This window comes from Euprymna scolopes, chromosome 28 (assembly GCF_053919585.1).
Source record: "Euprymna scolopes isolate OS-2025 chromosome 28, ASM5391958v1, whole genome shotgun sequence".
Taxonomy (NCBI): Eukaryota; Metazoa; Mollusca; class Cephalopoda; order Sepiida; family Sepiolidae; genus Euprymna; species Euprymna scolopes.
This window is the reverse complement of record NC_136509.1, coordinates 54,556,208-54,573,451: the sequence shown is the minus strand read 5'-3', so window position 1 is coordinate 54,573,451 and position 17,244 is coordinate 54,556,208. Positions and strand designations below refer to the sequence as shown.

At 28.3% G+C, this 17,244-nt stretch overlaps 1 protein-coding gene across 4 annotated transcripts in view; it reads left to right on the top strand.

Moving 5' to 3' along the window:
* Positions 1–17,244, top strand: part of LOC145249633 (citron Rho-interacting kinase-like) — a 384,140-nt gene that overhangs the window by 312,090 nt on the left and 54,806 nt on the right. For all 4 annotated transcript variants that reach the window (XM_080111385.1, XM_080111382.1, XM_080111384.1 and 1 more), the window contains 2 exons: positions 6,030–6,359; positions 13,012–13,207. In XM_080111385.1, the coding sequence (XP_079967511.1) occupies positions 6,030–6,359; positions 13,012–13,207 (526 nt within the window). The remainder of the gene's footprint in view (positions 1–6,029; positions 6,360–13,011; positions 13,208–17,244) is intronic.

Genomic DNA, 17,244 nt, shown 5'->3' with positions numbered 1-17,244 from the left:
TCTTTGTTGTTAGCAAAGTTTTTGAAAGAGTAGTCAATGACAAGCTTGTTCATTTCTTTTAGAAAGTCTGATCTTTTAACTGTTGTAACTGAGCAGGTCTGTTGATTTATGGATCACACTTAGCATTTTGAAGACATTCGACTAAGTGGCATTCTGGTCTTCTCCGAAACTTCAGGGTTATAGTATTAGTGGTAAGGTTCTTGACATTATTAGGTCTTTTCATTCTGATCAAAGCTTAATAATAACTCCTCATTCTTTTTTCCTATCAATGCTGGTTTTCCTCAACACTATTCTAAGCCCAACACTATTTCTTCTCTATATCAATAAACATTATTCAGTGTTTTCAAGACTAAAGTCAATAGGCAGCTTTCATTCTTATTAGCTGCTTGTGTCAAGTAATTTTATGCCTTGTCTGGAGTGATTTCCATAAAAAAAAAAAAAAGATACAAACCTTATTGAATGAAAAAACTGAATTTTTTTAAAACATATTTGGGTATTTACTTTTATCCATTCTTGAGGTAAAGAATAATCTCCTATATAATATTTTGGTTGCAGAAATTCCCCTCTGGACCAAAATACTGTAGGTTTCCAACAACAGATACCACATAAAAATTTATTATATCTAGACTATTCACTTTAATGTAACTTTAGAATGCCATTATACACACATTTCGTCATTATATTAAAATCCTATGTTACATCATAGGAGCAACATCATCACAATCGCAGCCATCTTTAGAGGAAGTAGTTCTTATTTTTCACTCTAAATAACAAGTACTTCTACCACTCCTAAACATCACCAGGAGCTATTCTGCACTTGGGACATATATGGAGTTTCACCTTTGCTAACTTGATCATAAACTCATTGACATAACATAATCTTTCCCTTTTCTGTTACAAAAAATAGTCTCCCCAGAATAATTCCATTCTTTCTGTTTAAAAGATCTCTGGCCATCCCTATATTCCAGAATAGCGGTATTAACGCTAATGTACCATTCATACATGGTGTCGCAATGATACCTAATTGTGCCCTATAAATAAATTGCTCACTCGATTTGTACCTTTGTTTTAGTACTTAATTATATTTTTTACAAAGTTAGGTTTTTTTCTAGGTAATTCATTTATATATACTTTATTTATATTTGCACAATCTACTGGATTCTCTTCATGTATATTTTCTTCTCAACTCTCTCTCTCTCTCTCTCTCTTGCTTTGAAGACAAAAACATTTCTTCTCGCTTGCCTAATAATTTACAATTTTCATAAACAAATTTTTAGTTTAGTTAAAACAAAAAAAAAACTTCTGTGAAGCAAAAAAAAATAATAATAAAAAATAATGCCCTCTCTCACTTCGAAGACAAAAAAAAAAAACAAATATTTATTTCATCACATTCGCACTCACTCACTTAACAATTTTTGATTTTATGACAAATTTTCCAGAAAAAAAAAAAATAATCAAAATTTTGAAAAAATAAAGACTGTACTTGCATCTAATAATTTACAGTAAAAATGAAACATTCATCTTTTCTTGAAAAAAATTTTTTTTGATAAATACTTTGTAAAAAAAAAACAAATATTGAAAAAGAAATTAAACAAAACATTTATATTCAATCACTATAAGATAGGTTTTTGTGGTTTTTATTTAGTGTATTTCTATTTTTCCCCTGGTTGGTTTGTTTGTTTGTTTGTTTTGAAATTAGTCTGCATCTGTTACTGCACTCAGCTTAATCCGATGACTCCCTGTTGCACCCGATCCATGATTGATGGGATATCGCAAGAATCCGGGTCAAATTCTGCAAGATTACCTGTTTAGATATTTTCCAGTTTATATCTACATCTCTCCTACCGACACTGCCAATTCACAATTTTTGTGGTTTTTCTTTTTGTTACTTTTAGCATTTGTAGGTTAAATTTGAGGGAGATTATTCCCCTTCCCTCTAATAAAAAAAAGGCTTGTCTACTCTGAAAGATGTTCTTTACATGGGGATGTTGATGGTGTCTATTCTGAATGCCGTTCTTAAGATAGAGAGGTTGTATATTCCTAAAGCCGTTTTTAACAGAGGAGTTTGGAATCTCTATTCCAAATGCTGTTCTTAACATGAAAATACTTCCAGAAATGAAGTGAAAAAAGTCATAATTGTTTTGTTTTACACGTTAAAACAGACAACATAAAACTAGAATTTAATTTAATAATATTGGTGAAAGAGTTGAAAAGAGAAAGACTTGAACAAAAAACGGAAACAGGTAGCACTTCTACCACTAATTTCGATCACTCTAAACAGTCAATATACAGTGAGAATTCCTAACCTATAAAACTTTCCATTATTATTCTAATGGACCATTTTTCGTACTTTTATTAATTCATACTGATTTACACGTTCCCTTAATTTCTTTTTTAAATTCAAACAGTACCTGAATTTTATCGCCCCATACTTTTTTGCGAGGAGGGGGCAGGCTTTCACTGGGCAATGCCGGTTAATGAGTTCTGCTAGTAGTTTATAATAAAATGTTTTGTAATTCATTTCTTAACTTTCTTGTGAAGTTCCAATTTTAGGGAGGAGTATAAAATATTAAGGTACAACAATCTGCAAACATTATCGTTAGAAATGAATGAGTTCCACTATTGAAAATTCAAATATTTGCATAAAACTTTATATAAGGAAAAGAAATAAAACTGTAAATTAAAAATTACAAGGAAATTTATTGTTCAACAGAATATTCCAAAAAATAATTTTATTAAGAAATCCTTAATCTGCAAAGTTTCCAAAAATGCTATTCTTCTCTTCAGAGGAAAGAAAAAGATATTAGCAAATTACTAGTATAGCTGAGTGAAACTGATTTGCTTTCATTGATTAAAATTTAAGATTTAACCTTGCATTTTTGGGGACATTCTCTGCGACTTTATGCAAATTTCTAGATCCCTTCTACATTGGATTTCTTCTTCAGCTAAATCAAATTATTTTCACTTTGGACTTACCTTGCTTGTTTGCAGACATTGAAATTTCGATTATTTAAAAAAAAAAAAGAACTTTTCTTTGCTTATTGGATTTAACATCAAATCTTTATGCATTCTGGACTGTCTATATTCGATTTGTTTTCCCATTTTCACATGTTTTAGCCGGTATAAACATATTACAAATTTTTTGCATCTATAACTATCATTAAGTGCTGTTTCATCTAATGCCATAGCCAATAAATTCTTAGCTCAGCTATACTAATAATTTGCTTATATCTTTTTTCCTCAAAAGAGAAGAATAGCATTCTTTAAAACTCTGCAGAGTAAGGATTTTTTCATAATTTTTTGAGTATTCTGTTGAACAATAAATTTCCTTGTAAATTTAATTTACAGTTTTGATTTCGTTTCCTTAGGACAAGTTGTACTTCCTGTTGTGGTTGTATTGAGCTTTTTTATTTGGTTGATATAAATATTAATATATATTTTTGATTTAAGTTTTGTCTGGTAAACTTTTAACTCTTATTGCCTGAATTGAAGTATATATATATATATATATATATATATATATATATATATATATATATATATATATATAATGTAATAAAATATATAGGTAAAATGTATGTTTGAGTGATTTTGAAACCAAAACATTTAGCTCTCCAGTGGTATTCAATACCATCAAAACTTAAAAAAGTAATGTAGTTTAACATATAAATGTATAATTGTGCATGTGTAAAGGAGCAAGTTGACATATCTGCTAAGTTCTAATTTTTTTACTTTTGACCCCATAACAGCTATTTTTACTAGCTAAAAATCAAATTGAATTTGTTCCAGAGGTTCAAATCCCCCAGTAATATACATAGAGTATTTCAAAATGATATTTTGTATTGATTTGAATGACATTAACTTGCTTTGATGGTAATATAAAAATGACAAATTAAAAAAAAAAATTTTTTTTTGCATTTATTCATTTAATTTCATTCAAGTTCAATACCATTGTAATGGTGATACATGGAAACGTTAGTGTCTGCTAAAATATGAAGATTGCTACATCGATACAGTGAAACCTGAATTTTATTTTGTTATATATTCTATCTAAATTCAAATGAACTTCCTTAAAGATATTTTGTCTTTCTTCAGCATAGTGAATTTTTCTAGTTTTTATTTGTTTGGGAATGTCTAGTCTTAAGTCTTACTAACCCTGGCACATTGATATGATTTTTTTTTGTTCTAAGAAAATTTGTAATTATGCTGACATATAATGAATGGTCTTTCAGCAAAAATAAGTGGGCCTTAAATGCAAATAATATTGCAAAAAAAAAAAAAAAAATCTTTTTGCAATTCTTTTTATCCGTTTTTCTTTTTTCCCCTTTTTTTACTTTTGCCATCTTTTTCCCCCTTTTTTCCTTTTCTCCTTTTTCCTTTTCTCCTTTTTCCTTTTTTCTTCTTTGTTTCTTTTTTTCCTTTTCCTTTTTTTCTAGTTTTTCCCCTTTTTCATTTTTATTTTTTTGGGGGACAAGTCAAAATGATATATCATTATCAAATAAAATTTTATATGGTAAGTAATCATGTTTAGATAAAATTGTTTTAAAATAATCTAAAATTATAATTTTTTTAATATAAAATTTTACATGTTTACTAGAGAGAGACACACACCTGAAGATGTGTCATATACAATCTGTTAACACAATGAGTCAGCAAATCTCACAATCATATTTATCTGTTTCATTCTGTCTTGATCTTTTCAATCACTTGTGTTGATCTTTCTTCATTTTTCTTGTATCATTGAATCTTTTGGTCTTCCCTGGTTCCATCTTCCTTCACACTGAGAATACAGCAGTTGGGTGTCCTATCCATTTGCAATTATTTGTATTGGCAGACCTGCACATTCTGGTATTCCTTAATTTCTGATCTTCTCTTGTCAAACTACATTCATAATCTGAGATGCATCTGTAACATTATGTTCCACTCTGATGGTAACATGTCGGTTCTTCCATAGTCCCTTCTGAAGTTTCTTTACAATCCATTTTTGCTTTGTCCATCCTAAAACAGATTTTTCTGTCCATCCCGGTGCTTTCAGAAACTTTCTAGGTAGCTGATGTTTGTATCAGTGCCAGTAACTCATTGATGGATGCAGTCAAGTCTTTTTGACATTCATTTTCAAAATGGGAAATATACCAAATCCAATATTTCACCTGATTGCTTAGTACCTCATTCTCAACATCTGATTTAAATGGAGAAACTCTGAATTTATAACATTGATCACGATTTAAAATATTCAAAGCCATTCAGGACAAAGAATATAATAGAACAAATATTTCAAATAATATATTTTAAACACATTTCTTTTTTAGATTATATGCGTTTAGCATTTTAGCATCCTGTCATTATGAAAATAATGCATTTTTCATCAATACACTTTTGTTTAACTTCTCTATTCCCCTCCTTCCACCACTTTTTGTTTTTTGTCACTTGTTACATAATGATACGCAGTGAACAGATGGGCATTCTGAATAAATCATTATGGTTATTGATTTTTTTTTTAAATTTTAAACCTACGATGCGTTTGTTTTATTTGGATTACTCTTGTCATCTTGGTTGTCATATTACCATTTTGATAGCTGTAACCTTTGATCTTCTTTAGGTGTAATGTTCTCGTTGAACTTGTTTGTAAAGTGTACCTAAAGGTCAGTTACATTGGTTAAAATGTAAAAAAAAAAAGAAAAGAAAAACAAAGGTGCAACTAGTAGTGGGAATAATTAAAATAATACTTATCAATTTTATCCTCATTTTAAAATTTCTGAAATATACTATTTTATTGATTTATTTTTGTATCTATCAAATATTTTTATGAGTTTGAGTCTCACATAGGTTTTATTATTTTTACACATTTTTTTCTCTATATTTGAATTTTTGTTGATACTGGTGCTTTTTTGTAAATTAAACAATAAAAAAATATAAAAATTAATGATTGCCTTTGTTTGGTGTTTTAAATTATTTTTCTTATATGAATAAAATTGTCTGAAAATATTTGTCTACAAGAAAACTATTTGTTTTGCTTCTTCTTGTCTTAGTGTTAAAAACAAAGGCTGGCGATGGCGACTCTCATACCCTTTTGGCATCATCCTCATTGTCAGCCTCTCCGCTGAGAGACTCTGCCATGATAGCTGCTCTTGGCAAGTCTCCCACAAGTCAAACCCTATCAAAATTGACCTCATCTGTGTCGATGTCTGGCCTGAGCAAGAGTGCACCGGGAACCCCAGTTGCTCCTACTAAGCCACCCAGGACACGCATGCACCACAACATTCCACACCGATTTGTATCTGGTTACAACACCCGTGCAACCAAGTGTGCTGTGTGTCTTGGCAATGTATCGTTTGTCGCACAAGCATCAAAATGTGAAGGTAAGTGATTTCTTTTTTTTTTATGTTGTCTTTGCTTTATCTCTTGATCTATGGTCCTTATTAATGGTGGGACAATCATTAGACACATCGTGTAATCAACCCTGCAGTTCGCATCAAATCATCGAAATAAGCAACGTTGAGCCTGTTTAGTACTTAGATGGATGAACATTTGGGAATAGCATGTATATAAATGGGTACAACTAGTAGTCTGAATAAGTATAACTGGTGACCGACTAACCCGACAGTCATAGAGATTGTTCACAACATTTCTTCTGCTTAACATTATTGATATCACAAACCAGATGAGTTTAAAGTGTGAAAATAGGTAAATGTAGTGAAATGTCCTACAATTCAAACTTGCAATATCTCATTTATTTTCTGAATTATTCTGATAAAATTGGGGTGTAAATAATATCAAACAATTTCTTCTTTATAAATATGCAATTTTTTCTTGTCTCATTTCTTTTTCCAGGCTACTTCAGTTTGGGTTGGTATAATCATAAAACATGACCTTGTTAATCATACTCAAATAAAAAAAAAAAAAGATGTTACATTTGGTGGCTACAACAAAAACAAATGGAAAGAAATACATCCTCTGGCTAAATTAAAAAAAGAAAATGTGTAACTGGAAGGAAGCATGAGTACATGAGTTGCATAGATGACACATACTAAAAAGTGTCACATTGGGTTGCTTAGGTGACATGGTGCACGAATAACTAAAATGTTATTCAACAAATCCAATTGTATATTTGGAAGAGAGTGATTAACTAACATTTTTTTCTCCCATCAATTTTTTCACATTCCAAACTTTAATGATTCCCATTAACTCAAACAATATCTCGTTATAGTTTTATACACAGATGTTTATCATCTTAAACACAGCAGCAATATACAGTGTAACCCGAATATAAGAGATTTCTTATACAGTCACCGTATCTCTTTTTTATCCGGGTTTCTTATATCCGGGTTACACTGTACATTAACGCAGGCTCTATTTTGGGGACCAGTCTTATATCAGAGTTTTTAATATTTAGGGTGTCTTATATCCGGGTTACACTGTATTACAATTACAAAGGATGTTCCAAAAGTAATGTCTCTTATTTTTTATTCCACCTGAATGAATCAGAGAGTGACTGCAAATTGCATTGTTATGATGATTGAACTTCATGATCTGAAAGTTTCATCTCTCTGTTGTAGATATTGACAGTGTCAGATTTTAAGAAAGCAATCTCTGTTATGGATGTGTGTCAGAAACAGAAATGTGTCTGTTGAATGTTTACAAAACTGATGCAGTTGATGCCAGCACAGTTGGGAGATGGATTTATTGATTTCAGAGTGGCAGTGTGCTAGTGACTTTTACGACTAATGCATCAAAAGAGACTGGCAAAAGTGTATTGAGAATGGTGGTGACTATGTAGAAAAATAAATTCTGGAGCACAAAAGGTCACTCGTTTTAATGGTACTGCTCTTGATTTTGTAGCTCTTTAACATTTTAGTTTTGGAGTTAAAAAAATAAAAGGCCATACTTTTAAAATGACCCTCATACATAACTTCACAAAACTTTGTTTATATTAAACTATAGAAGCACACAGCACTTACTATATTTGACTTTTAGTTACAAAACATCTATACACCAAAATAGTGTGTATTTTGTGCTATCATAGTTTAAACAATATGACAACATTTAACATGCCCCAAAATTCTAAGAATTTATACATATTGGAGTTCTTTCACCCAAAATTGTATTATTAAAAACAAATATAATAAAACACTGTTGTCATGCTAAGACCCGTCCTTCCCCTGTACATAACCCCCCAAATGCACTTATGATAAAAAATACAAAGAGTTCAGCACTGCCACATGAAAAAAAAAAGTTAGGATTATGGGTAGCAGTCAGATTCTCATGAGTTAAACAGAATCTGATGGACATGACATGGAATTGCATCCAGTTGTATAGATAACTTTACATAAAAAATTATGAGTTATTAGGAAGCAGACAAATATATATTTGAAAATATTAAGAACTTGAAACAAAAGTATTTTAGCAAAATGACTGAATGCAACATAAAATAACCTAGAAAAAGGGTTGATGTATCATAAAACAACAATCAACTACATATCTGTCCTTTCCACATTACATGATCTTGTTTTCAAGTAGTAGAAAATATTGCAGATCAATCTCTAATGGTCAAATCCATCTCGGCAAAAAGGACGACAAACTGCTGCTTTGTTGATCTTTTGTAGAAAGTTTGCAAAGATTGTGCCTCAGGATTGTCTGTATGAAGTCCTCCTCATTATTTACAGCAGTTTGATAACTTTCAGGATTGCAAATGTTTACCACAAACTCTGAGGCTCAGCAGTTGTATGCAAAAGGTCGAAGAAGGTTCAGCTCATAACGCATCAAGGAATTATGCAGAAGAAATACTATCACCTTCACTCAATTGATATGCAATTCTGCATTTGCCACATGCAGGGAAAACCAGAAGACAATGGATCTTGATGTTGGCTCCTAGATTTTCACTAGATCCTTATTAGCCAGGTAGTTTTGACACTACGATGTTGCAACCATCCTTGCTATGGTGCAAAAAGATGGACTTTAGGAGGGGTGTTGCTGCTGTTTGCAACACATTCATTTTAGGAAGGGATAACTGATGATACCACATTGAAGTCAGAAATAAGTAATTTATGAGTCCAACATAGTTTACACCATTCAATTCTGTTTCCTACTGTCCAAGATATCTTTAAAAATATTTTTGTCGTTTACTGTCAAAGATATCCTTAAAAATATTTTTGTTGTTTACTATTCAAGATATCCTTAAAAATATTTTTGTCGTTTACTGTCCAAGATATCCTTAAAAATATTTTTGTCGTTTACTATTCAAGATATCCTTAAAAATATTTTTGTCGTTTACTATTCAAGATATCCTTAAAAATATTTTTGTCGTTTACTATTCAAGATATCCTTAAAAATATTCTTGTTGTTTACTATTCAAGATATCCTTAAAAATATTTTTGTCGTTTACTATTCAAGATATCCTTAAAAATATTTTTGTCGTTTACTGTCCAAGATATCCTTAAAAATATTTGTGTCGTTTACTATTCAAGATATCCTTAAAAATATTTTTGTCGTTTACTATTCAAGATATCCTTAAAAATATTTTTGTCGTTTACTATTCAAGATATCCTTAAAAATATTTTTGTCAATTACTATTCAAGATATCCTTAAAAATATTTTTGTCGTTTACTATTCAAGATATCCTTAAAAATATTTGTCGTTTACTATTCAAGATATCCTTAAAAATATTTTTGTTGTTTACTATTCAAGATATCCTTAAAAATATTTGTCGTTTACTATTCAAGATATCCTTAAAAATATTCTTGTTGTTTACTATTCAAGATATCCTTAAAAATATTTGTCGTTTACTATTCAAGATATCCTTAAAAATATTTTTGTTGTTTACTATTCAAGATATCCTTAAAAATATTTGTCGTTTACTATTCAAGATATCCTTAAAAATATTCTTGTTGTTTACTATTCAAGATATCCTTAAAAATATTTGTCGTTTACTATTCAAGATATCCTTAAAAATATTTTTGTCATTTACTATTCAAGATATCCTTAAAAATATTTTTGTCATTTACTATTCAAGATATCCTTAAAAATATTTGTGTCGTTTACTATTCAAGATATCCTTAAAAATATTTTTGTCATTTACTATTCAAGATATCCTTAAAAATATTTTTGTCATTTACTATTCAAGATATCCTTAAAAATATTTGTGTCGTTTACTATTCAAGATATCCTTAAAAATATTTGTGTCGTTTACTATTCAAGATATCCTTAAAAATATTTTTGTCGTTTACTATTCAAGATATCCTTAAAAATATTTTTGTCGTTTACTATTCAAGATATCCTTAAAAATATTTTTGTCGTTTACTATTCAAGATATCCTTAAAAATATTCTTGTTGTTTACTATTCAAGATATCCTTAAAAATATTTTTGTCGTTTACTATTCAAGATATCCTTAAAAATATTTTTGTCGTTTACTGTCCAAGATATCCTTAAAAATATTTGTGTCGTTTACTATTCAAGATATCCTTAAAAATATTTTTGTCGTTTACTATTCAAGATATCCTTAAAAATATTTTTGTCGTTTACTATTCAAGATATCCTTAAAAATATTTTTGTCAATTACTATTCAAGATATCCTTAAAAATATTTTTGTCGTTTACTATTCAAGATATCCTTAAAAATATTTGTCGTTTACTATTCAAGATATCCTTAAAAATATTTTTGTTGTTTACTATTCAAGATATCCTTAAAAATATTTTTGTTGTTTACTATTCAAGATATCCTTAAAAATATTCTTGTTGTTTACTATTCAAGATATCCTTAAAAATATTCTTGTTGTTTACTATTCAAGATATCCTTAAAAATATTTGTCGTTTACTATTCAAGATATCCTTAAAAATATTTTTGTCATTTACTATTCAAGATATCCTTAAAAATATTCTTGTTGTTTACTATTCAAGATATCCTTAAAAATATTTTTGTCATTTACTATTCAAGATATCCTTAAAAATATTTTTGTCGTTTACTATTCAAGATATCCTTAAAAATATTTGTCGTTTACTATTCAAGATATCCTTAAAAATATTTTTGTCATTTACTATTCAAGATATCCTTAAAAATATTTTTGTCATTTACTATTCAAGATATCCTTAAAAATATTCTTGTTGTTTACTATTCAAGATATCCTTAAAAATATTTTTGTCGTTTACTATTCAAGATATCCTTAAAAATATTTTTGTCATTTACTATTCAAGATATCCTTAAAAATATTCTTGTTGTTTACTATTCAAGATATTCTTAAAAATATTTTTGTCGTTTACTATTCAAGATATCCTTAAAAAATATTTTTGTCGTTTACTATTCAAGATATCCTTAAAAATATTTTTGTCGTTTACTATTCAAGATATCCTTAAAAATATTTGTCGTTTACTATTCAAGATATCCTTAAAAATATTTTTGTCGTTTACTATTCAAGATATCCTTAAAAATATTTTTGTCATTTACTATTCAAGATATCCTTAAAAATATTTTTGTCGTTTACTATTCAAGATATCCTTAAAAATATTTGTCGTTTACTATTCAAGATATCCTTAAAAATATTTTTGTCGTTTACTATTCAAGATATCCTTAAAAATATTTTTGTCGTTTACTATTCAAGATATCCTTAAAAAATATTTTTGTCGTTTACTATTCAAGATATCCTTAAAAATATTTTTGTCATTTACTATTCAAGATATCCTTAAAAATATTTTTGTCATTTACTATTCAAGATATCCTTAAAAATATTCTTGTTGTTTACTATTCAAGATATCCTTAAAAATATTTTTGTCGTTTACTATTCAAGATATCCTTAAAAATATTTTTGTCATTTACTATTCAAGATATCCTTAAAAATATTCTTGTTGTTTACTATTCAAGATATCCTTAAAAATATTTTTGTCGTTTACTATTCAAGATATCCTTAAAAATATTTTTGTCATTTACTATTCAAGATATCCTTAAAAATATTTTTGTCGTTTACTATTCAAGATATCCTTAAAAATATTTGTCGTTTACTATTCAAGATATCCTTAAAAATATTTTTGTCGTTTACTATTCAAGATATCCTTAAAAATATTTTTGTCATTTACTATTCAAGATATCCTTAAAAATATTTTTGTCGTTTACTATTCAAGATATCCTTAAAAATATTTTTGTCAGTTACTATTCAAGATATCCTTAAAAAATATTTTTGTCATTTACTATTCAAGATATCCTTAAAAAATATTTTTGTCGTTTACTATTCAAGATATCCTTAAAAAATATTTTTGTCGTTTACTATTCAAGATATCCTTAAAAAATATTTTTGTCGTTTACTATTCAAGATATCCTTAAAAAATATTTTTGTCAGTTACTATTCAAGATATCCTTAAAAATATTTTTGTCGTTTACTATTCAAGATATCCTTAAAAATATTTGTCGTTTACTATTCAAGATATCCTTAAAAATATTTTTGTCGTTTACTATTCAAGATATCCTTAAAAATATTCTTGTTGTTTACTATTCAAGATATCCTTAAAAAATATTTTTGTCGTTTACTATTCAAGATATCCTTAAAAAATATTTTTGTCGTTTACTATTCAAGATATCCTTAAAAATATTTTTGTCGTTTACTATTCAAGATATCCTTAAAAATATTTTTGTCGTTTACTATTCAAGATATCCTTAAAAATATTTTTGTCATTTACTATTCAAGATATCCTTAAAAATATTTTTGTCGTTTACTATTCAAGATATCCTTAAAAATATTTGTCGTTTACTATTCAAGATATCCTTAAAAATATTTTTGTCGTTTACTATTCAAGATATCCTTAAAAATATTCTTGTTGTTTACTATTCAAGATATCCTTAAAAAATATTTTTGTCGTTTACTATTCAAGATATCCTTAAAAAATATTTTTGTCGTTTACTATTCAAGATATCCTTAAAAATATTTTTGTCGTTTACTATTCAAGATATCCTTAAAAATATTTTTGTCGTTTACTATTCAAGATATCCTTAAAAATATTTTTGTCGTTTCTCCCTTTTTTCTTCTCAAGAATGTCACATTGTTTGCCATCCAAAATGCAAAGAATTAGCGCCTGCCAGTTGCGGTCTGTTACCTGAATACATTCAGCATTTCACAGCCTACATGCGCAAACTCGACCAACCAGATGCAGTGGATGCAGCCTTCAGTATGGATAATGACCAACACTCGAGCCCTTGTCAAATGTCCACCTGGCTCAAAGTCCTCAGGTAAAATTAATTTAATATGAATTTTGACTATCTGGAATAATCTTTATATTAATATGCATAATTGTTACCTACTTTTTCACTTTAAAATTATTAACAAATTCTTGTATGCTGAAGGTTTTGGAAGCTATTTACATCCAATAATCTTATAAACTTTAATAAAATTTTCTTCGGTTCAATAATTTAATGACTAAATAATACCATAATAAACTTAGTTTTTAATATCCTACTTCAAAAAGGTAATAATTTGTTTAAAACAAAAAAACATACACAACATACTTTAAAAGAAAGCAAAAAAGACAAAATATAAATTAAAAATAAAACCAAAACAGTGCTGGGTGGTACATTTCGTTTTAAATATTTTTTTGATGACAATTTATGAATTTACTTGGTTTATACTTAAAATCATTTACATTAAAACTGTTTTTAACTTGATTAGTCATTTTGTGCTAGAATAAAAATTGGTGCTTTTATATTATAATAACAAAGAAAATGTAGAATTTCAAGTAAAACAAATGGTACCTATGTAATTGTAGCAATACACATGAAAAAATTGAAATAGCTTGAAATATTTCAATATTGGTATGCATAGAAAGAGCTTGATGAGCTAAGAAAGAATCTTTTTAAATTTTTAAAATCTGATTAAAATTAAGGAAGTTATGGCTATTTTTGTGCCTCACACGTTTGGATATTTTTCCCTCTTTAAGACCATATGCGTTTCGTCACATTTTTTACACTACTTTTTCAGTAAAAATGTTATATCTTTGTTAAAACACAAGACTAAGAAATGAAATTTACCATATAAGTGTATTTTTGTACAAGGAATCAGAATATGCAACTGAAAATCTCCCAAAGTTTATGGTTTCCAAATAATCTGCAGTAAATGTGCATAAATATGCAGCAATTCCTTAAAAATGCCATGTATCCATAAACAAAAGAAGTTGGAGAACTCAAAGTTGAATTGTAATGTGCTTTATGTACAAAAAACTTAAATCTAAACATAAGACCATTTAAAAATGAATATATTGCAATATTTCTTTGGTATTATTGTAGATTAACACCTTCTGTTTAACCCCACTCAACTCCTTCTGACCACCCCTCCAAAATGTGATTCTACCTTTTTAGGAAATTATGTATAAAATGCCATGAAAAACTTTAATGAAAGATAAACAAATTATTTTAGAATTGAATGTAAAATAATTTCCTATTACAGGTCATTCTAGCATTTTAGGGCAGTTAACTGTTTTTTTTTTCTATGGGAAAATATGCATGCTTTTTTTTTTTTTTTTAAGATGATTATGTGTAGTTTTAAGAGGGTTTCTATGCAATGAGAATATGGCGAGGGTTGCCATTCGGACTTTGAATTAATTGTAGGGCTAAGGAAAATTATGTGTGAACATACTGAAAACTTGACAGAGACAAAGCTAACAAAAACAATATTAGAGGGGGGAGCGGTTAGTTTCACAAAAATTTAATGTAAAATAATTCATCATTTCCTGGCCATTCTAGCATTTTAGGACAGTTAACCAATTTTTTGTTTATGCTTGTATGTGGCTTACAGAGGTATTTTGTTGGGGGGGGGCTTGCCACTCGAACTTAGTGTTATTGTTAGGGTTAAAGAGTGTTTTAGGAGGAGACTTGCCACACATAATTTGTATTAGAGGTGAAAAGAGAGCTTTTTTTCAAAGAGAGCGTTCAAAAATTTGTTGATTTCTATTTTCGAGGTTGAAGGTGTTAATTCCATGGGCCGTTTATACTACGCTGGAGCAGGTTGTAAAAATATCTTTCGCTTAATAAGTAGAAAAAAAAAATAACGAAATAAAAAGCTTCCTAATTGTAGTTTGATGTGTTTTCTAACTGCTTTTAAAATTTCAAGAATATTGATATAGATTTTGAGGGTTTGTATTACTATACACATAGATTCGAAAAAGTTGTCAAAAAAACAAATATATAACAAATGTTATCAAAAGCAAGTTACTTTTGTACCTAATTGGATAATTTTTTAGTGTTTTTATTTAATGTAACATGTTTATTCAGCTTGAAAACAGTGTTTACCGATGTTTTGGAAAATTTTAAATGGCGCCCGACTCTCTTGAAACGGTAAGTTTGGGGAAAAGAGTTAAAAATAAAAAAGTAGACAAAATACTGCTAGAAACTCGCTCAATATATGTTACCGTGACGTAGGCTGACATATATTCGGTGAGTTTTAACCAGTATTTTGTATAGTTTTTTTTATTTTTAACTCCTTTTCTCAAACTTACCGTGTCAAAGAGAGTCGGGCCGGGCGCCATTTTTAATTTTCCAATACATCGGTAAACACTATGTTTTTCGAGCTGAATAAACATGTTACATTGAATAAAAACACAAAAAATATATCCAGTTTGGTAGAAAAGTAACTTATCTTGCCTTTGATAACATTTATTTGTTATATATTTGTTTTTTGACAACTTTTTCGAATCTATGTATAAACGAGATTTTGATACTTATTTTGATTTTGAAAAAAAAACATTTGTGGCTGTTCGCAGTAAAACATTGTTTTAATTCGTTGTTCAAAACTAATTTAAAGAATAAAAGTGCATGCAAGCTATATATATACAAAAGTTTTTGTTTTTTTAACCATGTTTTTAAATTTGACGAGCAATGTGAGAAATTGCAACAGATTCATAATGCCGAATTGGTTGGGATTGTTATTATACATTCTGAAAACCGAATAGTTCTAAACTAAAGTTATTCTGATAACAAAATAGCTCTCATTAAACATATAAGAACATTTATATTCATATTTTCATGTTTTTCTTAATTCATTCTTGAATAAAAATTAAAGAACGCGTGTTGTTTATACACTGTGCTATTGCTGATTCTACAGGCTGGAGCTGCTGCTGCTTCTAGTAATACTAACTTCATTTGACCAAATTCGAGAAATAGAAACAATTTTTTTTTCGGGTAGGTCCTTTTAAATTATCAATTACCGCGGTCCTACTCAACATAAAATAATACTTTTAATTGATAAAGGTAGTAAAAAGATTGATTTACTTACTACTGGGTGTCCGAAGAATTTTTTTTTCAAAATGTTCAATACTCGTCATATTAAAGTCTTATTTTTAACACGACAAAAAAAGAAATAGTCAAAAATATTTCGGACACTTGACAGTATTAAGATTAACACCTCTTCTAATTGGTTCCCAAATTTCATGACGAAATTCTTCATACAATCACGGTACGGACCTTTAGAAAACGGGGGGTCATTACAAAACCTTACCGAAAACGCCATTTTATGACGTTCACATTTTTATCACTTTATTTGCTTAAAACTCTTAAAATATATAATGTACATTCATATTTATTAATTCATTTGAAAGTATATTCATTTCCGAACAAAACAGTAGTAATTTGAAGACTTGAAGTGCTTTGGTTTAAAAAATATGGCTATTTTAGTAGAACTACCTTGAAATCTGTGATTATCCAAAGCGTCTTTTCGTCCATGTGTATTACTAATTGTCATGTCGCAAATAGTAACATATCCAAAAATTATGGAAAATGATAAATTAGAAACATAATTATTAATGAAAAACAATATTCGATAAAGTTTAGATTAGGAATAAAATTAGTCTGACATTTTGAATTATGTTTGTTTGATGTAAGCAACAGAACTTAATTATCTCCTCTGTCAACTTATCTTATTTTCAGCAACCATATTACAGTGGTTTTATAAGTTTCTTTTTTTTCATTAATAATTATTTTTCTGTCTTATCATTTTTCGTAATTTTTGGATATGTTATGATTTGAGACCTGACCTCCCTTTCTTTTCTCGTACTCATAACTACCATTTTTTTCACTTGAAATTTAATTTTTTTTTTGTTGTTATAATAGGAGCACCAAAAAATCTGTTGTAGATTTAGCTTATGAAATCTTTATTGCTAATAAATTGAAAACATATCTTAATCCAATAAATTAAATTCTCCCCCAATTTGTTCATTTTTTTTTTAGTTTATGGTTTATGATGTAAAATGAAACACAAAGTTATATTTAATCTAAAATGT